At 41.3% G+C, this 26,448-nt stretch overlaps 2 protein-coding genes across 3 annotated transcripts; both read right to left on the minus strand.

Moving 5' to 3' along the window:
• Positions 1-653: 653 nt before the first annotated feature.
• LOC102292384 (GRAM domain-containing protein 2B) lies at positions 654-9,823 on the minus strand. Of its 2 annotated transcripts, none has more exons than XM_014335998.2 (14): positions 9,572-9,823; positions 8,901-9,035; positions 8,366-8,453; positions 8,173-8,242; positions 7,995-8,098; positions 7,809-7,904; positions 7,245-7,316; positions 6,174-6,254; positions 5,922-6,033; positions 5,392-5,508; positions 4,753-4,843; positions 4,499-4,603; positions 4,274-4,358; positions 654-2,058 (listed from the first exon to the last, which is right to left on the minus strand). In XM_014335998.2, exons 1-14 carry the CDS (start codon positions 9,664-9,666, stop codon positions 2,020-2,022), a joined length of 1,290 nt encoding a protein of 429 aa, XP_014191484.1. In that variant the 5' UTR covers positions 9,667-9,823; the 3' UTR covers positions 654-2,019. The 2 variants fall into 2 exon arrangements, with proteins under 2 accessions (XP_014191484.1, XP_005929915.1); XM_005929853.3 differs by having other exon boundaries at positions 661-2,058; positions 8,910-9,035; positions 9,572-9,822.
• A 6,014-nt stretch (positions 9,824-15,837) lies between these two features.
• Positions 15,838-26,193, minus strand: LOC102308191 (zinc finger protein 703). Its single transcript, XM_005929818.2, has 2 exons — positions 25,477-26,193; positions 15,838-24,680 (listed from the first exon to the last, which is right to left on the minus strand). The coding sequence occupies exons 1-2, from the start codon at positions 25,717-25,719 to the stop codon at positions 23,127-23,129; spliced, it is 1,797 nt and encodes a 598-aa protein (XP_005929880.1). The 5' UTR covers positions 25,720-26,193; the 3' UTR covers positions 15,838-23,126.
• Between the last annotated feature and the right edge of the window lie 255 nt (positions 26,194-26,448).

Below are 26,448 nucleotides of genomic sequence, written 5' to 3' on the forward strand. Positions count from 1 at the left end.
ATAAAACTGAATGGAACTGAATTTGTACTTTATTGTTGTAACTGAGTAAACTTACCTTAAGGACAATTTTAATTTCAATCACACAATAAAGATCCCTTAAATGTCACACATTTTAAAGAGGCATACAATAGGCCTATATACATAATTTTTGGTGAATTTGACCACATGTCCACTCTTACCTGTTTCTTTTTGCTCTCTCTTTGCTGTGTTCATTCTACTCTCTCCCTCTCTATCCTCCTCTCTCAGTCTTTGTGCCGTCACCCAAAACTTAAACATAACAGTGAATAAAAGGCATACACTGATCCATTTCAGTTAATAGCAATATTAAAGCTTAATGCAGGCTTGACATGCTGGACAGGTAACATAATTTTGACTTGCTGTCACCTGGAATGTTAAAATGAACTGATAATCTCTGGTGATTTGGGGTAGCTAATGTTGGTGACACTATTTAGAGAACAAATAAAAATAAGCGGACACTTTATAAGTCACAGCAGCATCCTCATCATCGGAACAGTTTGAACTATGTTTCAGTTTTAAATGTCCATCACTTATTTCTCAACATAAAATTACAAATAATGTGGTATTATCAACGATTATGGTGCATAATGTTCTGAATTGAAATCAGAGAAAACTACACAAGGACAATGCTGAGCACCATTACTGAACTGTACTGAAGTGTGACTGAACAGCAGTTCACAAATGCAAGATAACATTCAATGCAAAGATTAAAAAAACAAGATCAATATGTTTTCTGAGGCCGAGCTTGTTTAAGATGGGAATTTTGGAGTAACACGTTGCCATCCAGATGACGTCTTTTTCAGGTAAGGTGTGGCTTATGTCAAGAAGCCAGTTCCAAATCACTTTCTCCATGTATTACTCCATGCCAAACTGGTCTACCTTTACCTGTCACCCAATAAAAACACTGTAGGGGAAAAATTACAACAAAAACAAACTCCCACTGCAGAATTTTAAAAAGCGCACACATTAGTCTTTTATTTGTGGTAAAGTGTTATTGTACACTGTAGTAAAGAGAGTTCTTCTTTCACTGCTGTGAGCAGGCCAGTCATCATGTTCTTGGGTTACATCGGTGCTGTTTGCATTCATTTGTCTGTGGTCTGCAGGCGCGTCACCTGGCTGAGTGATCAGCCTTATGTAACCTGGTGCTCCTAAGTAAAAAAGCTGTTAACGCCAGTTTCAAGAAACACTTCATGAAAAACCGTTTATTTTAGAGCTGTGATACAATCACAAAGGCACAAGCTGTGATCTGAAGGGTCACAACTAAAGTTAAACACAATTTTTTTTTGTTTTTCATACACACAAACAAAGTGAAAACAGAATGGGAACAGGGTAAATGCAGTACACGCTGCTAGGTTTGAGAAACTATACAATTGCATCTGAATGAAACAGCAGTTGGTTCGTATGAAAATTAAAAATTCCACACTTACAATAAAAAATATATTTTAAACTCTGATTTGCTCTTACTGTTGTGTGATTTCACAAAGCAAAGTGTATATTTATACATATCTGTTGACATCACACCATAAGAACAAGCTGAGTGTTGTACAATCTTTTGATGAGTGAGTCATAAGCATGATAAAAATATAACTTACTGACATTTTAATGCTGACAAAAACATTGACCTTGACATGAAATAGAACCTTTGGACCTGACAACTTATTAACAATCTTACTACTGTGAAATGTAACATGAAAGCTACTAAATAAATAAAACATAGTCACTTCGCTAACACTACCACTAGCAAACTAGCACACTGCTTCAGCACAGCTTTCTGTTAAAAAAAAGTGATCAAATAGTCCTGAGTGCAAAAAGGAAAGAAGCCATTATTGCACAATTTCACTTCACACAGTCTAAAGAATGCTTTGTGTATGAGCTGTCCATGCTTTGGCAAGAAAGTTATGACCAAATCTGATCACGGCTGATCTGCACAGCTCAAGCACGATCTCTTCTACACAGCACTCGCTCTTCTCTGTGGACACTACAACAGACCACAGTCTTCTTTTAAGTCTCCTCCAGGAGTTTCTGGAGGTTTTTCTGAATCTGTGGTGTGGAAAAAACAAACGCAAGTGAGGGATACTTTATAATTCACAATTATGTTAAACATGTTACAGCTGATTAGCTTAGCTTAGCATAAAGACTGGGTCCTTGAAGGCAACAGCTGGCTTTGTACAACTGTGGTTAGATTTAAAATGTGACACCATCAATCATCATTTCATTCCCAGTAAAATATTTCTGAAGCCAAGACTTCTGAAATTTCTTTTTTCTAAAATTGCATCTTAATAAAAGTCACCTTCACCTTAGTCTTACTGAATCTCTGTTTTTCTGTTTTTTGTACCTTTCTGTTTCTATCAGAATGAATGTAATGTAAATTAAAAAAAATACTTTAAACAAAAAAACCAAAATGTTGTGGTTTTACAAGGAGTCACATTTCTGGGTGTGATGTCATTAAAATGGGGGTAAAAAAGATGATCCTACACTCGCATCTTCAATCCAGCTGCGCCAGGTTACAAAGGTCAAGAGGTGCACACACGCGTACAAGGATTGTCACACGGTGAGCGCTTTGGCCCCAATAATTAAATCCATGTGCATAAATAAATATTTAAGTAGTAAATAAATATAGTATAGTCGTTTTGGGGGGTTTTTGCACTTTATTATGACAGCGCCATAGTAAAGTGCATACTGCATCCAGGACAGAAACAATTGCATTATGCTGTTAACACAACTTCAGCTCTTTGCAGGCACCTGCACAGATAGCATGCTAATGCTAAGCTAGCCAAGAACCCAGAGTGATGTTAGCTGAATGAATCCTGACCCCAGCCTAGCAGCCAGACTCTGAACTTCAACAGGTACTGTCTGATGACAGACTGATGAGCAGTCAGTCTGCAGCCTCCTGTTTGTGATCGCTTTAAAGCTTCTTCATGCTGGTTTTGATCTTTGCTTTGTGTTCATATCTAAGAGAAAGATCATATTTGCGTCCTTACTGATGGCGATGGTGGTGACTGTCAGGCAGGGTCAATGAGAATCGATAACTGATATTGAAAGTGGAATCAGCTAAATTCTTATCAATTCCCAGTCGTGCTTTCTTTCATTTACTACATTAGCATTTCTATGTCATTTAGAAAAATGACTTCTTTCTCATTAGGGTTAAAAGTGTAGTTAAACTTCTGTACAGTAACAAAAAGAAGAGTTTCACTGGTTTGGCTCGCTTAAGATTAAAGTGGGCTGTATGTGGCCCACAATGTAAAATGAGTTTGCTATCCCTGGTCTGTCACCCTTATACATGTTTTCAGTATTTTCACCTGTTTCAGTATTAAAGGGAATCCTGACTTTGCAATCAGGAGAGAACAGCACAGTCAGTGTCAGTCAGAGTGACAGTAAAGCAAAGAAGGTACAATTTATTAGACTGGATTCCCTGGATTTGTTTTAGCATTACTGGTTTATGTTACATTTTTCTATCACACTGCTAAAAGTCTCCTGTCAACAGTGCATTGCGCAGTACTGACTGTCTGTGTTGATTGCATTTACAGCTGCTTGGAATGAGGCAAAGTGCACTAGCTGCAGAGGGACATCAATATTAAGATGATGTCAGATGAGGAGGACAGCACCTCTGAGGGCACATCCGGGCTCAGCTGCTTACAGCTTTCCGGTGTGATTGGCTACTTTAAAATGCACTAGTTTGGCCAGAAGTTATAACCCGACCAATATATTGGCCCCGCAGCTATTTGCTGATATATCAGTATCAGCATTTGTAACGGCCAGTAAATACAAATTTAAAGAGTAAAGAAGCAACAGGAAAAAAAAACCCTGCAGCTACCTTATAGCTGTTTGCACAGTTTGTCCACCAGGGGGCACTCTGCAACACAACAATAAACAGCTGATCCGAGCAGAATCGGCCAGAAGGTAAATGAGCGACTTGATAGCACAATAACGGAAGAATATTTTTAAACTGTATTGTCATATAATCTTAGAAATAACTCGTAAGTTACTATATATAAGAAATGCTATGAATATCTATTTTGTTTCGGATATCTGAGAAAATATCAGCCAATACTCCAGATTTCTTAATCACATAAATATCAGTATCAGTCTTAAAAATCCTATGTTGTTCAGGCTCTAATTATTGCTTTGCTGACTCTATTATAATGACAAATCAGCCAGATCTAGTTTGCAATATTTTAAGTTCAAATATTATATCTAACAATACAATTTTTATTAGCACCTATAACTGCTGTTTAGCTCACAAAATCTGACAAACCTTCTCCAGCTTGAACAGGTTGGTCGACAGTTCCCCGTAGATCTCAGCATTCACTTCATCCTGTGACCTTTGGCTCCCAGTGTTGCTGCATTAAGATTTACACCAAATTATTAACCAAATAATGAGAAAGTTGCGCTACCTAAGAAAAACCATGCATTTGGAAATGTGGTGAATGTGTATTTCACAATCCTTAAAGTTTCTAAAGAAGTTTAAATCCTTACTTACTCACTGTACATATGTTCTCCTGTTGAAACCAAAGAGTTCAAACGTTGCTCGAGAGCCACAATCTTGAACGCCATGTAACAGGAGGACAAGACAAGAACGCCGACTCTGTTAAATACACAGAAACACAGTGAAACACGAGGATTCAAATCATAGCCAAAAAGAACAGTCCCTAAGCCAAATGATTTTGACATCCTAACAAGTGTCTGTCAGACTGCTCGGGCTTCTCAAATTCCACATAATGAGAGGCTGCTCACAGAAACAGATAGATGAGGAGGATGGCTTGTAACGACATCGGCTGTGAGGACTTGTCTTTTGGAGAAGCTCCCCGCGTTGGCTTGCTTGGGTCTACATGTGAAAGCAACAAAGGAAAAAAATGAGTATCTCTGGTAATGTTCATCAACAAGGCAAGGAACTATTTAGAAAGAAATAAAGAAATGTTACAAATACTTTATGATAGAATGTCAAATTTCTAATATCTGTGTTCTGCATCTGTTTCCACAAGACACGTGTGCCTCTAACTGTAGCATATACAACAGTATGAGTATGTCAGCTGTCTTTAAACTTGGTCTTTAAACTATTGGTTATCAAACAAAGAAGATATGACATGCTGACTGGTAAGCTGGGGTGTGATAGCGGCAGGCTGGGATATTGAGCTGTTCTCAGGCCTTCTTTTGTAGTTTGCAGATATAATGTACAAATATAATTCTTCTAATTTTGTCAAAATAGTTTTTTTAATAAAGGTCAGTGGCAAAAGCGTGGATTATCCTGATATCCAACTGAAACTTTTCCGTTTATCAACATTCAATAGCTCCTGCTAAACAGTGAAATCGAAGACTACAGAAGCATTAACAACAAAGCATCTTTTCTTTTTTAGAAAGCCATTATCAAAGTACCGCTCTTGAGGGCGGGTCCGTGCTTTTGGCTGGGAGTCTGGAGGTGAATATCTGCGTGGACTGAAACTTCTCCGCTCTTCGCTGTGTTCAGAAATGTGCCTGGGAGGCCGCTGAAGTCTGCTCAAAGCAACAGAGAAAAACGCTGTGACTGCAGTGGCTGGCGACTTTGAATAAATGTTAAGAGGCTAACAAGCTTGCAAATGTGACAAGTCCTTTTAGTCTGTAAAATAGAAAAAAAACAAAACTAATTGTGTCAGTGCTGATGGCTGTCATTGAGAATAAAATGGAGATTACGTTAATTATTTAATGAGATTTCTTTCTGTGAAAAGTGTCTTCACTATAATAAAAACAAAGTCCCAGAGGCTCACTTGGCTTGACTCCAGCTAAATACTAAAGGCTGTCTAAGCCACAGTGACACCTGACACCCCTTACAGAGACAAACAATGACTCTACAAACTGTGTACAGTAGATTAGAGCGAGTACACAGTAGCTATATAATTACACAGGAGGAAAGAAGATGGGTGACACACCAGCTAACTTGTCATAATCTGGAGTCTGAGACCCGGAGCTGCTGCTCTCCATCATTTCCTGCCGTCTCTGCTGCACAACTCCATCGAGGTCAGAGAAGTCTCTAGAAAAGTCCTGCAGCCCACATGAAACATGGGTCACCACATACAATGTAGGCGTTGTATCACATGAAAACAAGGTATGTGTATAGCTTTTCTATCGCAACAGAACATAACAAATAAACATCTCAGAAAAAGAACAGACCCCTTACTGACCAGAGGAAGTGACGATGGGCACTTGATTCTGAAGCTGTTTTCACAAGAGGAAGTCACGGGGCTGCCACAGGACTTATCCACCTGTAATGACAACAGACTTAGCTGGTATTGACTTATGAAACTGTCTGCAAACAGTTGCCTATTCAGACAGAATCCAGCAGCAGAATTCATTTGGTTGTCTGTTTCTATGCACACAACGTGCACAAAAATGAAGTCACTCCCTTCGTTTTGGTTAGACGCTGCCTTTTCACTATTTGCTTTAGCAAAGTTTTCATCTGCATTAGCAAACAGTTGCCTATTTAAACACATGTGAGGAAAAAAAGCTAAGCTAGAGTTGTGTGTTTACAGGCACTTAGTGAACATATTTCTCTCTGTTTAGCTGACTAAATTAAAAATCACCCCCTTCCATTTGCTTGCAACTCCTGGCTCATTGAGTACCTGGCTCTTTAGCAGCTAAATGCTAAACTGTCTCTGTTAGCTACTTGCTAACTAGTTGCTAACTTTTGAATTTTGATACTTTTCAGTACTGGGCCTTTGCTAGAGCCCAGTATTGGATTTAGACACATAATTTAATATACGCAGAGTTTACAGTGTAACAAGAGAGGAAGCTGGAACACACTAATGTTTAATATACTGCGTCCAAGATACAAAGTAACTTCCGGTAACTGCCCAGTCTTAAAGAAACACAGAAGAGAAAGAAAGTACAGACACTCTCTAAAAAATGTAGTTAATTTGATTTATTAAAGTGCAAAGAACATGACGTGTTTCAGCAGTAATGCCTGAATTATGGTTCAGCAGGAACTCTAACTGGAACGTTCCACATGACCTGACGAGCACATCTCGACAAATGTAACAACACCTCAGGTTTACGTAGCCTGCAATGACTCGAATGGTGTGGAAGGTTGTGGTGCAGGGTGAAGAGAAAATGCTCAGTGTTTTTGTAAAGTAATATATTCTAACTTACAATGGTTGTGTTGTAAATTAGGACGTAGATTTCCTGCAGAAGACTAAATGTAGCTAAAGAATACCGCTAGAACAAGTTGCATAACCCGTATAGAAGATGCCATTTACCTCTAAATGAAGGCAGATTGACTTCAGGAGCTTGTAGGTGGCGTTTCGAGAGAGGAATGACACAAACACATGCTGGAAAAGAGAGATTTAGCATCACTTTCATTTTAATTCCATTTTACTTTTAGCGTATACTGCAGAAGCGGCATTTGGTGACTGTGGAGATAAAAAATTCCCCTTTTAACAGGAAGTAAATGGTAAATGGCCTGTATTTGTAGAGCGCTATACCAGCCCCTAAGGACCCCAAAGCGCTTTACATTTTTCAATCATCCACACACTGGTGATGGCAAGCTACATTGTAGCCACAGCTGCCCTGGGGCGCACTGACAGAGGCGTGGCTGCCGTACACTGGCGCCACCGGGCCCTCTGACCACCACCAGTAGGCAACGGGCGAAGCCGGGGCTCGAACCGGCAACCTTCCGATTACAAGACGAACTGCTGACTCTTGAGCCACGATCGCCCTATTGACTTCTAACAGAACAAGACTCAACTACAGCCCCCCATCTGCCAGGTAGCGGGTTGAGAGGAAAGTCGGGGAAAAGCTGACCGCATCAAATGCTTTCTTACCTGCTCACTCGGAGTTTCGATCACGAGGGCGTTTGGCACTAACAGCGCTGTTTTCGTTTTTTTGATAAGTGTCACGGACATCGCCGGGATTGAAATCTGTGAAGGACAAGACCTCATGTTCTTTAACAAACAAGCTAATCGCAAAGATTTCAGATAAATTCCTCACTGCAGTTAACAGTGACGTACCTTGGTATCTTTGCCAAAGACTTTGGAGTGGAAGCAGATCCAGTTATCAGAGACAAACAACTTGCCCTGATACAAAATATCTCTCTGGAGGGCACAAGTGTAACCTGTTGGTTACATTTTCACATTAATACTGTCACATTCCTTTGTTTTTTGCCTGAAAGCAAAAGGTGAAACTTACTTTGCTTGAACTGCTCATCTTTGCTGACCTCCTTAAATAACTTATGGAACTGGGTGTTTGTTTTTGATAACTGAAAGGCAAAGTTTTAAATTAAGAAAATGGCAAATGTATATACATAAAAACAGTTTGGGGTTTGGTGGTATTTGTCAATGGATCAGTATGTGGGTTGTTTTTGTTGTTGTTGTTCTTTTACCTGGGTAGGCTGCCATTTCTTCCTTTCAAACTTTGTTTCTAAGTCACATGGACTTAGCACTGGCGAAAGCTGCTCCACAGGTTTCAGTCTGGCAAATGAAAGGTCAGTGTTTACAGTTAACTATCATGGTAACACCTGAGGAGGACGAGTAACAGTAACTGCAGAAGGAAAAGTACTGTCACAGATTTATAACTCAAACTATCACTAAACACTGTTATCAGGCAAAAAAGTAAACCCCTCTAATTTGGCTCCGCAGCGTGTCATACGTGGTTAAGTAAAAGCTGCTTGAACAGCAGCAACATAATCAGTAAACAGCTCTCTGGTCGTGCAGGTATGTAGGAGGATGGGCGCAGCTGCAGAGCTGCAGTTAAAATGGAAAACTAGCACATTTTGAACTAAAAAACAAGTCCAAAAAAATCCTTTCTTTTCACTTTAATTTAGTCCTTTTATGTTTGACATTAAAATGAACTTGTTATTAATTTATTACTTGTCATTAAAGGTTTATATAGTGCTTATAAACAATAAAAATATACACATTGTCCACCTGACGCCGAGTGGTTTCCTCCTGCTCTTGGACTGGTCGGACGCTGTCTCCAGACAGAGCTGGAGGTCCCCAGGTGACCTTCCGTGCTTCCGCTGCCTCCCTTCGCCTCCATTGTCCACCTCAGACCTGCAGACATGACACAGTTAAGTCGCTGCTCTCTGTTCTCCTGGGAAAAGCTGGTAAACTTGTGCCGTAGCGAACACCTCTCACGTAATTTTTAAACGTTCTCAAAAAGCAGCTGCCTCAGGTTTCCACTTGTCTCTCCCCGTGCTCGTATTACCCGGTGTTGCTGTAATGGTTTATATCACAGGAACAAAACATGTTGGGGCACCGAGATTCTGGAGATTCCCATTCAAACGCACAGAAACATCTCTTTGAGTTAAAGAGACGGGGCAGGCGTAAAATTGGCCTTCGGCGCTACAACATAACTTTTGCCATCTGGAATGCAAATTAACCCTATCTTGGCTGTATTTCGTGCCACGTACTCGCTAAATTCGTGCTTTTACAGAGCCAGCAGAGGCCTTTAATTCAAATCCACACTCTGAAGCAGGATGCAGATGCAAATAAGCCCAACGCTTAAACCCCCACCCCCATCGATTGCTTTCCCCCAACTTAAACTGAAAGGCAGCCCCGGGCCCTGGCTGCATCTTTCCCACACTCACGTCGAGCGGTTCCCTCGGGAGTCCTTGCAGGGAAGTTGTTCTGCTGAGAATAACGGGGTCAGAGGTCTGTCCGCCTGCTCGGTCATCAGTACCATATCTCATACTTCATTTCTCGCTCGCCTCTGCCATCGGCTTCTGCTTTCGCTCTCGCGAAGATAAGGGAGAAGCTTCAGGAAGGATTTAAAGTTTGGGACAATCGGTCTGTGGACCAAGAAGCCACACAGAGGAGGAGCCGGGAAGGGGGAGGGAGCAGCTGGGACCAACGTCAGGAGCAACAGGGAAAGAGCAAAGAGGACTCCTGCTGGGACAGGCTGTTATCTGCTTGTAATAAAATGCTCACGCACACTAAATGTTACGTCAAAGCTTTGCGTAAGCTTTAAGTGAAGGTTTCCAGGACTTCTCTGAAAGAGTGACTGTTTCCCTCACCAAATGTTTATACGCTTAAAACTCCAGAAATGTGATTGTACTTATGGTAGACCTCCAGCAGAGGGCAGCAGAGTGTAAACCGTGATAAATGTGTTTTCAAGTGAGATTACCTGAAACTATTCTCTCGGTTAACCGTTCATCAAAGATCGCCTGTGTGCCGAAAAGTGATTCCCAGTGTTTCTGTTTGTTTTCTATTTGTAATGCTTTTGCTTATACTGATAAATAGAGCAGGGGTGTCAAACTCATTTTACATCGTGAGCCACATAATGCACACTTTGCTCTTAGGGGGGCAGACAAGTGAAACTCGTCTTTCTCTCAGTGCAGAGAAGTTTAACTGCACATTTAATCTCTCAGATATCCCAATATAAGAGGAAAAAGTTCAATTTATCAGTGGGCGTCATCTGAGTCTTTGGTTCTGGGTCTCGGCCTTATGTTTGACATCCGCGATGCCCCTTGTTGTCCCTACATTATAATCAGGGCAGTCCTTTTTGGCTGCTTAAAATATCTTCAAAGAACTGTGCTGTTATATTTGTTGCAATTTCTCTTTAAAAGAGACATGTTTTAATGTCAGGGACACTTTTCAGCTTCATAATTATTTATGAAGCTGAAAGATTATATAAAAGTGAGTTTACCAAAAAAAAAAAAAAAATGAATGCAGTTTCTGTGACAGAAGTGTTCTTTCTAGCTTGGTGTACAGATTTTAGGCTAGAAAGTTACAACAATTTAAATACCAGTATTATTTATTTATTTATTTTGGCAATTGTTGACAATAACATTTCTGGTTTGAGATGGGGAGGAGACACAAGTCCGGAGGGTTGTATTAGGAATAGGGGAAAAAGCCTGTACCATAGCAAATATGCGAATCCATCTGAAGTAGTGATCCCAGAGCAGTTGAAAGAAACAACAACAAAGAGAGACAATCCATGATCACATTGTAAGGATGCAAGTAAATAGGTAATGCAGAGAAAATTGCACATGTCATGTAACAGATATACTATAACAAACTTGAAAGTTTCCAGAAGATTTTACATTTAAAATATGTAATAGTTTCAAAAAATTGCAACTGAGTCTTCAGATCACATCCAGTTTGGATAGTATTGTGTATTATGCAATCAAGACTCTTTATTTGTGGAGTAAAAAACACACGTGCCTGTTGGTCTTTTTTACTTCTGCCGATCTCTTCTCAGTAATCATGGGTAGAAACATCCTTGTCTATGAACTTGGCCTCCTTTAGACTCCAACTTCAAACCTGTAAAGTTTTGTGACCTGTGTGAATGATCCTCAGCTTCCTGTTCTTAGCTGACAGCAGTGACACTTGGTGTGGTCTTGTGCTGCTGCTGCTGCAGTCCACCTGTTTCCAGGTACTATGTGCTGTGCATCCAGAAATGCTCTTCTGCGTACTGATTGTAACAATATCTGAGTTGCTGTTGCCTTCCTGTCAGCTAGAATCAGACGGGCCATTGTTCTCAACATATTATATCTCTGAGAAAATTGTCACCCTCTGGATATTTTTTCTTTTCTTTTCTTTTGGACCATTTTATGTAAACCCTGGAGATGGTTTTATGGGAAAATCCCAGCACATCAGCAGTTTTTAAAATAATCAACCCAGCTCATCTGGCATCTGAAGTCACTTAAATCACCTGTGATTAAATCACCTGTGATTCTGTGAAGTGGCCTTTGAGTGTGTGTGTGGTGTGTGGAGGATATTTTGTGGTACACTTTGGACCCTCTGAGCATTATTTAAACACCACAGCTCACATGAGATATTTTTGCTGGCCACGTCTATCCTCCTGTCCTTCTAGCATCTCAAACTGATTTTTTAAAAACCTGACATTGAGTTCACAGTGGCTCCCACAATCACCTGGTCTCAGCTGATTGTGGGGGCCTTTGGGATTTGGTGGAATGGGATGTTTGCGTCATGGATGCGCGCAGCCAACAACCATAGCTTACAGTGCAGTGAATTACATTGTACTGAATTAACTAAAACAATCCCTGGTTTGATTTAGGAGGCAACACAACTCCCAGTGTAAATCTGCAAAATCTATAATTCAGAGTTATCTCCTGTGGTAATGCTTTATGGCAAAGGTGCAGCTCAAAGTAGCCTATGTTTGGATGTCACTACAGTGGATACACCCAAGAAGATTGAATTTTCATTGTACTGTTAACCTAATTTTGCTATAAACTATGCTAGTTGAGTTCAGATAACTGCAGTCTTTATCACTAAAACCGAAGAAAGTGTCACTGTGCTGCATGTAATTTATTGTGAAATTGAATGAAACGCCCTTTTCTACCTCCAGGGGTCGCTGTTGCTGCATTTAAAGTCAGTGCAGGAACAGAAGACTTGTCAGAGTTCATTAAGTATCCAGGAGACAATGGCACGGCCAGCAGTGCAATGCAAGCTAGCAGCTAGTAGGTTTGCCATTAATCATGGCTGACAAAGAATTCGGGATTAAAGGAAGGAAAGCTGCCAGAGTGACTTTACGCTGAATGAGCGCTGGAAAACAGCAATCCTGTGTGTTTGGTTCTCTCTCTCTCTCTCTTTTTTTTTTTTTTATAAATACTGGAATTCAATAACTAACAGCCAAAACTATGTTCAGTTTCGCTGTTTTGGCTGATAATAATGCATGCAACAATGCAAGTGTGAATACATAATATAAAGAATAACCATTTGTCCAGACTTAAAGGAGCTGTACGATTTAGTGAAATATTTGTCCTTCTTTGTTCCTTGAACAAATTATAACAAATTACTCGTACAATAAAGACACACTTGTTCCTGATTCAGGAATCTGTATAAAAATGTAAATCTACTTCAATTTTAAAATTCTACTTCAATTTTATTTTCAAAATACTACTTTATTTTGTTGTATTCACAGTCTACTATATGCTGTTCCCAAAATAAGGCCTTAGCCCTTCCAGAGAATCAGATTTACTGTGAGATCATACATGGTGGTTAGAAAATCTCGTTACAGACTTATTAATTATTGTTTTTTAAGTCTCTGTACCTTTGACATTGAATGAAGTGGAACTGACACCAGTTGTGAATTACTGGGTAAAAAGGAGTTTAATCTTTAATATTTAGTATTTAATTTTATAAATGCATCATGTGCTATTTAATGGTAAATGTATATGAAAATTTACAATTAAATAAATTAATATTAATATGAAATTGAATTCTTAGTATAACTGGAAATGCATGACAGTTTGGTTGAAGGTCCCACTAAAATGAATATGTATAAAGCAGCAGAGGATTTTTCAAGGTACGTTAGCAAGTTCTAGATACTGACAAAACTAATGCCGTTAGCAAAATTACCATTCCAGGCATCTAATTGCTGTGTTCACTGTACTTCAGGCAACTTTAAAAGAGAGTTGCTGCTGTACACGTCAAGTAAAAGAAGTGGAGCCGTGTTTTGAAATCTTTGTTTCCCTCCCGTGTTTATGCTAAGCAAAGCTAAGCTAGTGCTTGCCTCGCTCTAGCTAAATAATGTTTACAGGACAAGAGAGCATTACCAATCTCCTCACGTAATACTCAGCAACTAAGTGCGTGAACACATTTTCATTATTTTAAAGCCCAATCAAAAAGGGTGATAATTAGATGAAGTCGAACTTTAGCCAGTATGTGTTCATGTGTGTGAGAAAGAGTGCTGCTCTCTGCTGCTGTTGCCTTCTAAGAAACATCTTCTGTAGGCAGAAGCCTTTTCAGTGCCTGTCATATGTTCCACCACAGAAAGACAGAGAACAAGGAAAGCACAGAGAAAGGAGGCTGCTGTGTGTGTGAGAGAGAGAGAGTGCAAAAATGGTACTTGTGACGGGGGAAGATTGAAGTCCTGTTAAGTGCTCTGCTTGAAAGCATGTCTGGCCTCATTAGCTGTCAGTTGTAACAATACTGAACTGGCAGTGAAGACAGGTTGGAGTCTAGTGGTCATAAATCACTCCTCGACAGCTGCCTGACAAGCTGGGAACCAGTACACAGGCACGGGCACCCTCTCAGCTTCGACACTACACAGGCACACACTAATCTAAAAAAATCATTGCTCTCACCCTGAAATTACATAGAGACTGCAACAGTGGTATGCAGTGTTTTGTAAGCGGTAAATTGCTCTCATTTTGAGTCTGCCTCCATATACGCACGTGCACTCATACGTAACCCCTCATCTCCTGTGCCTGTCTGTCGCTGGCTATGCCCATTAGCTAAACGTGCAGTGGCTGCAGTGACTTCTGCGGGGCAGCGGGGGTGTTAAGAGCAAGGCCTGTGGGTCATTAATCACGGCCCCTGACATGCAGAGCAAGAGGCCAAGGCTCCCCTATGCATACAGCTGCTGGGCCACACTCATTGCAAAGGCGATGTGTTGACCCTCGTACGCCCCCGCTCCCAGCGCCTGTGGCTCTCATCTGTCCAACTCCCTCACTGTTTGTGTCAGTCATTGGTGCTGTCAGACACCACCTCCTCTTGATCAACAGCAGCACTTCTGGTGCTGTTTCCTTTCATGCTCACAGTTTTTTATTGATAACTTTACCCTGATTAGACTGTTAATACAGTCAGTCTGATATCTGGAATATTTTTAGCCAATGGCTAGCGGATGCGTATTTAATTATTGGATCCTTCCATATTTCAGGTCTGAATTTCTTGCTATTTTCATTATCAGTAGGAAACTTTTAGCCATTTAACAGCTGATGAACGCAACTTGGAGCAGGATTATTTATGCTTAAGTTCCACATTCCCATCATTGTATGTGATCAGTTAGCCAGCAGAGACTCCTTCAAGTCAAATACATCAAATATTCAAACACACAAAAATGTGAAAAACCTAATGTACCATCTCATTCTCACTCCCATCCGCTGACATGATGTCACCCAGATTCACAGCTGCTTGAATAATGATAAAAGACAGTCAGGCTGCGAGACACTGAAACACTGTTTCATCATTCACAGCTACTAAATCAGCGAGTCCAGGCACAAGACATCTGTTGAAAGCTGATTCCTTATCAGCCTTCCAGCGCGATTTGCCGAACATCTGGAGTTTCTGAGGACTTTGGCATGTGTGCACTGGAAAACTCACAAAGAAGGCTAATTTTCTAGAATGTGTTGACACTTACAACTTCAGGCCAGGTGATCTATTGCAGCATAACATGAACTTTGAATGAATGTGGTGCACATGAGGGAAACCAGAAGACAGCATCTTTAGATTGCTTTTCATTAGAAATCGACATTTGAAATTGCAGGAAACGTTTTTCTTTATAACCAATATTGAGGAAAGAAATCATTTTGGAAGCTGACCGTTTGCTAAGCCCTGCTGGTCTACACATCCTGCTTTAAACTCACAATTTGTACATGCAATTTGTGATCATGCTGGCAAGGTTTTTCTTGAAATTTTGTTAAATATTTCAAACAATGGGTCCTTGATTTCAGCTTAGAATAAACAACAGCAGGCTTCCGTGGAAATGGCTTTCATAATCCTAGCTAGCTTTGTGGAAAATGTGTAAATAGAGAAGCAGCTCATATGTAGGAATGGGTACAAAAACCTGGTATTAAACAGTCCCCAGGGCTAAATTGTATATGGATGGAAATATCAACAAGTAGTGGTGCAGGCTTAAAATAGCTTGATGGTGTTGAGAATTGAATGCTCAAAAGTGCAGTTGCAGTTTGCTGTCAGTGCTCATTGTCACAAATGCAATGGGTGTTGTTGTTTTTTTTTTTTTTTCCGCCTGTCCCATTTGGTTCTTTAGCCATCAGAATTGTTGTCTGAAGACCAACAAGGATAACCAATGGATTTACTTTGCCAAATGGATCATCGTGGCATTGCCGTATTGGTCCATTTGGTCGATCTTTGTTTTTATTATTTATTATATTTTATTGCAAGGGGTGTTTTGCTTCAGCTTTTGACTGCCTGACCCTTCTCCAGGTATGTACCCCAGAGTGCACTTATTATTTTATCCTAAATATCCTAAATGCAGGTAGCTACTAGCAAGGTAACTGTTAAGGACGCGTGCATTCCTTGCTAATGGTATTAGCTTAGCTTTCATCTGGCATAAAATTAGCAAATATTAATTAGTGAATGTGCCGTTTGAGATAAATGTATTGGTTTTTTAACATAAGCCTACAACATGTTCATTTGTGGCTAGCCACGCATGCTAATAAAAGGCGCTAATATGAGCGCAATAAAAAGAAGTATTCCTTCATACTTCATGTGGAAAGGTAGCATATGACTGTGCATTTACATACGAATGATCTGCTAAATCAGTGAATGTTTAAAAGCAACTTGATGTTCAGTGTGCCCCAAACTGAGCAGCATTTGTTTGGGTAATGGAGTTATAAACATGACATTTTATGCAAATTCTTGTACACGTTTGCAAATCTGCTTTTTATTTGCAGATTATGTGACGTGCATTTCTCATCCCTCTTGGAATACTAGTAGCAGTCACTACAGGAATGACAAAACGTGTGACACATTCTTTTCCCTGTATCTATTTCAGTATTTTGCCTTTTTTTCACTTCAACACACCACATTGCTGGACGCACACATCATTTCTGTTGTAACATAGTGGCAAAGATCAGGTCTGCTGGTTAGACTAAACAACAGCATTTGAGTGGAATTTGCTCTCGATCATTAATCATCCTGACAGCTTGAAAAACAACGTTTCCTCCTTAATGACTGTATTTGAGTAATCACGTCTGCTTATTTCCATGAAGCTTCTCTCTCTCTCTCTTTCTCAATCAGATAGCTCTCTCTGTCTTGCTTTATGTTGCCGTCCACATGTGTGTATTTTGGAGCCTTTTCTTTGACCTCCCAAAGTCTCCGGCGTGGCGTCTGCTATGGGTCACACTAGCCAATTATGGCGTGTTGTGTTCGTGAAGAGGGTAAAAACCACGAGGAATGAGAGAATGTGGCTGTGAGGATCCAGATGCGGAAGGCAGAGGATCGTGTCCCCCTCTCTCCATGTGCCAAAACCACCGGCAGCCGCTGCTGGCCTCCAGGCCTCCACTGGTCACTGCCAAAGCACGTTTCTCTGTTAAGCACTGGGTTTATGATGCATGAGAGCTGACAACTGATCTAGGAGCCCTTACAGCTCAGCCAGATAAAAACCAGCTGGGGCCATGCACATTAGCAGAGAAGCCATAATTGCATTTGCCCTCTTGTACACCACTAAACTCATTCTGTTGACTTAAAAAAAAAGCCATAAGGCAAGAGAGGTCTCAGTAATTCTTTTTTTCAGAAATAAAAATACCTGCTCCAGTGCAGGCAGATTTATTGTTGGATGTGGGTAATTTAACATACGAGTAGTAGTGTAGTGGATGGGGTGACAAAGCTTTTTTTCTTTTTTCTTTAAGCAAGAAAAGTGTATTTTCAACATTTCTCCCAGCCCGTGGGTGGATGTAAGTGATGGGTTTATGGTGGTTTAGAAACATCAGTACAGCATGGCTGACATCTGTGTCCGCTTTATTTTTGGACTGCTTGAAAAGCCCTCATAGTCGGATGATGGATGAAGTGATAAAGTTGGAGAGAAGACAAAATGAAAGCAGAGGAGTCCATTTCTGGGAAATAGTGTGTGATCTGTAACTCAGAGACGAGTCAGAAAAGAAGCATCGGGGCAGATGTTTGTAATTTGTGACTACGCCTAATGATTTTAATGCAGGAAATTTCACAGCGTCTGACATCAAAGGAGAAGACACAACAAAAAATTCTGGAGATCAATCGATCGATTTAAAAAAAATCTGCATTTCTTAAATCTAATTTCTCCCAGTGTTTCATCTGCACCGGTTTGGGCTGATAGAGAGGTTAGAGGCTTGTCATGTAATGAAGGGGCAGCTCCACAGTCTGTCACCATTAATCATCAGGGCTGTCAGGCTGCTCCAAGGACTCACTTATATCAACCAGAATAATACCAGAAGGCTTTTTATACATTACAGCGAAATGTGTTCGCAACACTGGTTTTAAATTAGAGTGCTAAATTTAAAAAGAAAACAAAGATGTCTGCAACCAACACATTGGAAAAGCAGCGCTGTTATGTGATGGATGAAACCATGGGTAAACCATATTGTTTAAATATAGATGTAATAGTCAGTGGGTGCCCTCCATCTCCCCTCCTGCTGCTTCTCAGTTCCCTTTGCACAGAACATTTCGTCCCCCCAAAAAAGGTTTGAGGAAAAAAGAAATAAATATAACGACTACTCAAAACAAACCTGAATCAGTGGTTAATAAGTAAAGTATGTTTACAATGTTTAAAATGCAAAAACTGTAAACATTGTGTCCCTTTCTATGAAGATTTCATACAGTCAGCAGCTCTGTGAGGTTGCTGCAAGTCAGCGCACACATGACTGTGTTCACTGACTTTTATACAGTCAATGAGCTGTGCCAAGTGGTACTCTCCAGAGATAAAAAACATGAACCCAATGCAGAAGATCCTCTCGGTGCCATTTCAGGCTGGCTGCTAAATGGAGTCATTGTCCTTAGACTCCCATGTTAAAACGTTCAACTATACAGCATAAAAAAAAGCATATTAACAACCTGAATACAATTTTTGGCCTCTATGTATAGTCTTCCCATGTGTAACACATCTCAGTGAGTTTTTTTGTTGTTTTTTGTTAACAACACATCCATCTGAATACTGGAGTTGGGTGCATGACCGCATTGACTGACAGGTGATAGTGCGGTCATGTGTCTGCTAGGCCTCATCCACTATGTTGGAGCATTTTTAATGGTTTATCTGAATAATACTGTGATGTGCTATGTGGTGCAGACCATCCTAGAATTTACCATAAAACTGAAATATTTCATTAGTCTGTTACGTGGCGCTAATTAGCCTGTATGTTTGTTAATGGTTTTGCTAACCAAGCTAGCTAACGCTAACTGAGACCGTCCAGCTTCTTAATTCATGTTATTTAGTTGCAGTCAGGGTTGCTGTCTGTAATATCCTGCAGCTAGAAAGCCTTGGTGTGAGGGCCATCGCTGAAGAAAGAAGAAATGTTGTGCACGTGGTTTGTTGGCTTTGCAAGTGATGATGCAGCTGCTGCGATGGGCTGATAGAGGGGAACAGTCACGCTCCCTCGTGGAAAGATCAACCATAACCTAACCATCATTCACTGCTTCATTTACTGACTCATTCATGCAGTGAGTCTTTTTTTCCACACATTTATTGACTTCAAACTTGGACATCAAGACATCAGTGGAATAAGATGTCTTTATCGCTGTCTAGTGATTTTCATATGTGGGTAGAAGAGGGTAAAGTGCTGCAGGCACAAGAAAGCAAAAAAAAAAAAAATCTGGCAACAAAACAGTGTGATTTCTCTGGAATCTACTATAGTGCAATATTTATTAATTCTTTCTTTAAACTAACAGTATTTTATGATAATGCATTTTGACATTTTTTTATATTTAATGTTAAATAAACGGTACAACTGGCCAAACAAGTGGAAGGATGGTTTAATGCTAGCATCTTAAACTGTTTGTATTGTTGCATTTGATTGTGAGTTTCTGAAGAAGAAAAGTTGAGATTAGAATTATTGCACATATTAATTAGATTTTTCTTTTAAAATTAGATTTAAAAAACCATTACAATGCGGTTATTTTTTTAAGAGCTGGGCGGGACTCAAGACCTCTGTGGTTACTGAATTATTTTCATAGCATTTTTCTGTGTTTTTATAATGAAAATCCTGTCAGAGATTTCTTCCTGTTAAAAGGGAGTTTTCTCTTCTCACTGTCTCCAAGTGCTTGTTCATAGATGGTTGGCTGGATGTTGGGGGTTTCTCTCCATGATTTTAGTGTCTCTACCTTACAATATAAAAAAGCAACTTGAAGTGACTGTTACAATTTGGTGCTATATAAGTAAATTTTAATTAAATGTCACTTGCCTTATTTAAATTAGTTGATTTAGATCTAAAATTTTATCTATATATTAAATTACAGAGAATTTTGTTTGTTTTTTGTAAGCTAGCTAAACAGGCTTCAAGGTATGGTGGACCTAAAATGAAAAATTAGAAAGAAATAAAGAATATTTCACAAAACAATAAAATGGAAACATATCCTGAATGCTTTTGTTTCGTGAAACCGTGTTCTTCATCTTGTTTTGTTTTGTGTAATGATGTTGTTTGTCTCACCTCCAGGTCAACGCAGAAAAGTTATTGTCTGTAGAAAATTGTTTGGTAATTCATCCCATAGGAGTTGAGTTGCTCTAAATCAAACATACTAACCTCATGGGGCCACTAGGAAAAACAAATTACCAGTGTCACCAGGATTCATTGCAAAACACCCCCTCAGTGTCCTGTGATAATATCACAGCACTGGACTGGTTCAGTTTGCCTCGGCATTAGTAAATATAAAGTCATAGTGTAATTTAAACCTTAATATCTGAAGACTGTAAATGTGTTTAAACACCAGATTGGATATTACAAACGTAATTAGAAGTTGCCAAAAGCCGCTCTATATTTTTTAATAACTTGTGGTGGTGAATGAGTTATTATCACTGTTGTAGAATGAGCTAAACATCCACTGGGGGTTGAACCCCCTAACATTTTTTGCTACCCTAAACTAATATAAAGTGGATCTGCTGATATTTTGTGACCTCAAATTTATAACTGATCTTTAATATTAAACTGAGGTGATACATTTCACAAGGAAAGGGTTAAATCTAAATTTGGGATGACAAAATGTTGAGAGGTGTTTTCACCTCCGAAAGAAATAAAAAACTGGGTTACTACCCTTCAGCAAAAAGAAAGGCGTGCATGGCCTTTTTCCATTTTTGGCCTCTTGAATAATTTCATTAACATTACTTAAACCATTTTCAAGCAAATGAGTAGAAGATTACCACAGAGGCAGGTGATGTTGCCTCCTGGTAACATACAGATATCACTGGTCACCAATAGGTGGCATCCCAATCCAACGCCATAGCATCTTTGCTACAGTAAACACAAGTGACTGATAACACCTGAAGAGGAAATGTGGAGAGAAATCCAACGAAAACAACTCAAAATATCCTCAAGTCTGTCACTGAAAGAGAGAAGTGAAACTTAACTGGTAACAACTGCCAACTTATTTCTTAGAGCTAATAAACTAAAGCGTGTCTGTTTTCTGGGGCATATCTGACAACACAAAACACTCGGGGGGGGGGGGGCTGCCGAACTCAGACAGCCCCACAACAGCAAGTCAGACCACTGAAACAGGAGCACTCTCTCTTGTTACAGGCCGCTTTGACCCCTCTGGGAGCCTTGTCAGAGTTGTGATTGACCAGCATGGGTCATCTATACTTTGCCAAGGGTGTCACGGAGTCATGTTGCTAGGAAATGGCATATTACTGCTGCCAATCACGCGCTGGCTGCGGTAACCTGAGCAACTGTCAGGGCTCCGTCTCGATCGCACGGAAAGCTGCTGCTAGTGGCTACAGTGTATATACATTACATCTCGACAGGCTCGACAGGCACAAATGTCGCCATTTTTCACGAAGCGCACTTGAACGCTAAATCTGGGAGCATTAAATCAGGATGCTTTAGCTTGAGGTTGACACGGAATAAGCTGGAGCTCAACGGTAAAGCACACCCGACGTCGTCAATCAAGTAACTGTTTTCGCTGCAAGAATAGCTGCCTGTACACATCTGGATCACCTATACTGTCGCCTCGCTGACATATATGCTCAGAAGGGTTTACGCCTGCCTTTCACCACTTCACTTGTTTTTCCTTTAAAAGGTAGGAATCTGCAAAGTGGCAGAACTGGTCTGGGAAATGTTTCGGACACTTTTCTTGTCGGTACTGATTTTTCTGAGAAGTGCTGACATAAGTAAACGTCTCGTTATTAATCAAGAAATATCATTTGTCAGGTGTTGGTTGTCAAGTATTTCCAACAAAGGCAACACAGTGAATTAAACCTTGGGTTAACAAATGCACTACAAAAAGCTAATAAAGAGAAATCTTTGACTGAAAGCCATTCACATCAGAAATGAAGACAACAAAATATACATCTTCAGTGTTATTTATTTACTAAAATATGACCTCCCCTTTCATTGGATCCCACCACAGGGTGCTCCAAGTTTACAAAAAATATCACATCTCAGTCGATTTGCCGTGTGAAAATAAAAACAATCAAAAGAGGCGAGGAGCTCGGAGAGAGATGTGACTGTAACATTCATTCTCGGAGAAGTTTTAAGACACAACGCATTCCACACCTGCCGTGTGTGCACTTGAAAACGAGGAGAGATTTATGTGGTAAACTTTACAGTCAGCTCCCCTTTTATAAAATAAATACAAGTTCTCAGTAGGAATAAAAGAAAAAAAAAAACCAAGGAACCAAAACAGATGATCACAAACCACGGGGGCAAACCAAGTGTGTGCACTGCGCTGAGCTTACAGGCATCTGATGCAGGGAGAAAGCCACTGCAGTCACACTAACACCGATCCCGATGCTGGAGCTCGCTGCCATTTCAAAATCATCATCATCAACATTTGCAACGAGAACCCCCTGAAAATCCAAGAGCTGTCACGCAGCGTCCATCCATCAATCAGGCGAGTCCACAGGGCGGCAAGTGTCCTCTCAGAGCAGTCGCGCCTGCTGCAGAAGCATCCGAGCAATGTGCAGACATGCAAGAGCTGCGTGTCCACTGAATTTTAGCAGTAGGTCCTGGTTTGAAACAACAAATCTTGTATAAACAGATAATGTATAAAGAACCAAGAAAAAAAAAGTTGAAGATGCTCTCAAGTTAAAATCCAGGAGTCGCAAGTCCCTCCCAGTTCCACTTGAAGCTGCTGCGAAGTCAAAGGAAGCAGCAAGTTGCAGTGATTAAAGTTAAAGTAACCATCAAGACGTTTTGGGGAGGGTGCTTATTAACGTCCTGGCTGAGCAGATGAACACACACACTCAATATGAAGCGACAGCCAGCAGATACTAAGCTTAGCATACAGGCTGAAGATGGAATGAACTCTGTGAGGGGCACGTGTTAACCTGCTCCTCAGCTAAAATCTCTGCTAGCTCGTTCAGTATTTTACCCCTTCTCCATGCTAAGCTAAGCTAAATGAACTGGCTTCATATTTAAAATAGAAATTCGCCAGCGGCGTCAATCTTCTCATCTGACTCTTAGCCAGGATACAAATAAGCATTATTTCCCAACACGTTGAACCATTCCTCTAAAGATTTAAGTAGGTGGTGCATCACTGGTATCCCAGAGCCGACGCAGACCCCAGTCTTTGACTGTAGAGTGCGTAATGAGGGTAGTATGGACCTGTGGTGGGCAGAGAGTGCAGGGAGATGGAGGAAGGTCCAGAGGGGAGATGGACCTTACTGTAGGGGTGATAGCGAGCCAGACCCAGGCTGGGGGGAGCCCTGAGAGAAAGAGAGCTGGGCATGGAGCCTGGACTGTTCTGATGTGGGAGGTGAAGGTGGCAGGAGGCAGGCCCTGAGGAGGAAGCAGAGAGCAGCTTACTGTCCATCCCCACCGGCAGGGCTGTGTGCGTGCGGAGGTGAGCCAGGAGTTCGTCTGACGTTGCGAAGCGCTTGTCGCACGGCCCTCCGGCTGAGACCCAGTTGCAAGCGTGTGGCAGGGGATCGTTGGGGAGCATGAAGCCGTACGTGTAGAGGGGATGAGAGAGGGAGGAGGATGCACTGGATGACAAGGAGCTTTGGTGGAGAGAGTGGAGGTGGTGGGAGGGATACACCAGTGGGAAGCTGGATTTGAGGGTGGAGGAAGGGTCGTGGATGCAGGAGTTGCAGTTGCTTCCACCAAGATGGGATACACTTGGGTAACTTAGACAGTAAGGGTCCCTGCATAAACCCTGCATGAAGGAGGGAGGGGAGGCGCCCGTAAGAGGGCTGGAGCTTGGGTGCTTTCCTGGTACGCCCATGCTGCCCACGCTCAGGCTCGACTTGGTCGGGTCCAGTCCAGGAACAAACTGGGATGGGTAGCCTGCGTAGCCCCCCACTACAGATCCATGGTAGCCCATATTTGAGGAAGGCAGAGGGAAGAGCGGCTGGCTGGTCTTATAAGGAGAAATGGGCGTAACGTGTCCAGGGCCGAGGTTAGGCTGGGTGGGCTCTGCTTTGCCTGCGTCATGGTTGGAGCCTCCGTCAGAGCTTCCGTTACTGCAGTTTGTGCTGGCCCGAACGTGACTGGAGTTAGCGTGGTGCGGGCTGTCCGAGCTGGCCTTGTTTACCTCAGCGTCTTTTTTGGGATTTATGTTATTGTTGTTATTATTATTGCTGCTCGTGCTGGTGGGACTGCTCTGGTCACGTGCAGATTCACCAGTGGGACTCTGGGAGTGTGGGGCGTGCTGTCCACCTGGAGAGTGGCTCTGTTTGGAAAGCTGCTGAGCATGTCCCGGTGGGGTGCTGCTCCTGGCTCTGGAGCTGGGCGACACAGCGTGAGGCGGATAGGACTGCTGGCCACTGGTTGAATTTCCATTAGCGGTAGTGCTACTGCTGCTGGGCACCCTGAAGCCGACTTTGTCACTGCCGGAGCCGCTGCTGCTGGTGGCTCCGTCTCTGCGACATTCACCGCTGCCTTTGTTGTAGGGCTTGAAGCTGGATTTGTCCTCCAGGGCGTGGCGGTGCTCGCCGAGCTTCAGGCTGGAGACAGATGACCGACTGCTGGGCTCCTTGTCCCCCTGACTGCAGGAGGAGTTGAGCTTGGAGGAAGAAGGAGGGTCTGGTTTACCAATTTGAGAGCAGGTCTGAGCAAGCAGGGCAAGGGGACTCTTCTTTGCATCCAGCTACAACAAAATTAAACAAGTTTTACTACATTTTTTAAAGCTTTCCAAAAAAACTAAACAACAAAACACCCAGAAGTTTTGTGTGATTTTGTGTAGGCCTGCTGACAGTTATTATGTACCAAATGCTTTATTGCTCTGTGCATAAAATGCCAGAGGGGTCTTTGTAACTTCCTGGAAGTCAGGGGGAGGTGTTTAAGCTTTAAGCTTCAGATGATTACAAATTAATCAGCATTTTTAAAGCATAAAAACAAAGAAAAAAATGCCTTTCTGTAACATCCATTACAGTGCACTCGGTGCCTTTGTTCTTTAGGAAAACATCTGACATTTGAGAACTTCACCCTGTGCTCTGGGAAGGTGGGATGGCTTCTTTTAGACACTAAAGCAGGCTAATAAAAAAAAAAGCTATTCACTTAAGTTTAAAAAATAATAATTATTATTATTACATCACATGTTAGCAGACAACAAAAGCAAGAAAAGGATTTGATTATCTAAAACAATCTTCATTAACTTTAACAATTTATCAACAAATCAGTTTTTAATTTTGGAGTAAATTGCGAATAGAATTAAATAGATATCAGTTTATCGCAGTGCGCGTGTCAGCGTGTGGAGTTAAAAAACACAGACCACAGCATATTATCAGCTCCCTGCAAATGCGGGATTGTTTTTATCTGTTGTCATAGCAGATTTCAGCCCTGTGTTGCGACATATCCACAGATCTGCAGTGTAAGAACAGTCCTCTCTACAAAGGAACGCTAAAACAAACAAATAAATAAATAAATAAAAAGTCCATAAATACCTCGATGCTCACTGGTGCGGGTGTTAGAGGCTGTAAATATTCCGGGTGTAGCAAGTGTCCGGTGTGCGCCGTCAACATCTTGATAACTCGGATAGGAAGCCGCTTTGCCTGTCGAAGTGGGTCCAGAGGGGTCAACAAAGAGAGCGCAGCACCGGGACGGGACTTCTTAGGAACGCTGGTCTCACTGAGCTCGATCCGCGCGCTAACTCGATCAGCAGCTGATCCTGAAGGGAGATATTTCATTGGAGAGAGGGCGCAGGGGTGGCCGTGGACGTGCGTTACTTTATTTTTAAAAAAAACTTATAAAAAATAGTAATAATAAAATAAAGGATAAAAAAAGAAAATAAATAAAAATAATGATTCAAAATGGGTTTGGTAAATATAATCCAGCGGACATGAAACACAGACGGGCGTCCTTAAATGTCCCGAAGGACGGAGAAGCCTTTCAGCCCCAGTGCGCTACTTCATTTGGAGCATCCTCGTCCCAAACACGTCTCCTGTATTCCGACTTCAAACCCCACAAAATAAAAAAATAAATAAATAACAATAATAATAAAGTCCACAAAAAAGAGCACGGTGTCCTTTTTGGCAAGGCGCAAACGAGAAAAGAGCCACTTGAGAGTCCGAGTGCTCGGGAAACGTCCCACTGCGTGTCTCCGTGCAGGACTTCAGCAGCTCACTGATCACAACTGGCGGACTTCAAAGTGCAGCAGCCGCCGTCCGTCCGCTGGGTGGCCGCATCGGTAATAAGCGGGGCGGGGCGGACGTTCGTGAAGGCGGAGCCACCTCGGTCTGCAAGTGACGATCGTTACTCTTTTGATTTGTTTATATGATCATCCGTGGGGGGGAGTGGTGTCACAGGGTATATTTACTCAAATACTATACTGAAATATCATTTTCAAGTATGTGGAGTATATGGAAAGCCACGAGTGCCAAAAATGAATTAAACGAATAAGTTATGAAATATTTAAT

The sequence above is a fragment of the Haplochromis burtoni genome, unplaced genomic scaffold, assembly GCF_018398535.1.
Source record: "Haplochromis burtoni strain Fernald_Lab_line unplaced genomic scaffold, NCSU_Asbu1 Contig_107, whole genome shotgun sequence".
NCBI classification, from domain to species: Eukaryota; Metazoa; Chordata; class Actinopteri; order Cichliformes; family Cichlidae; genus Haplochromis; species Haplochromis burtoni.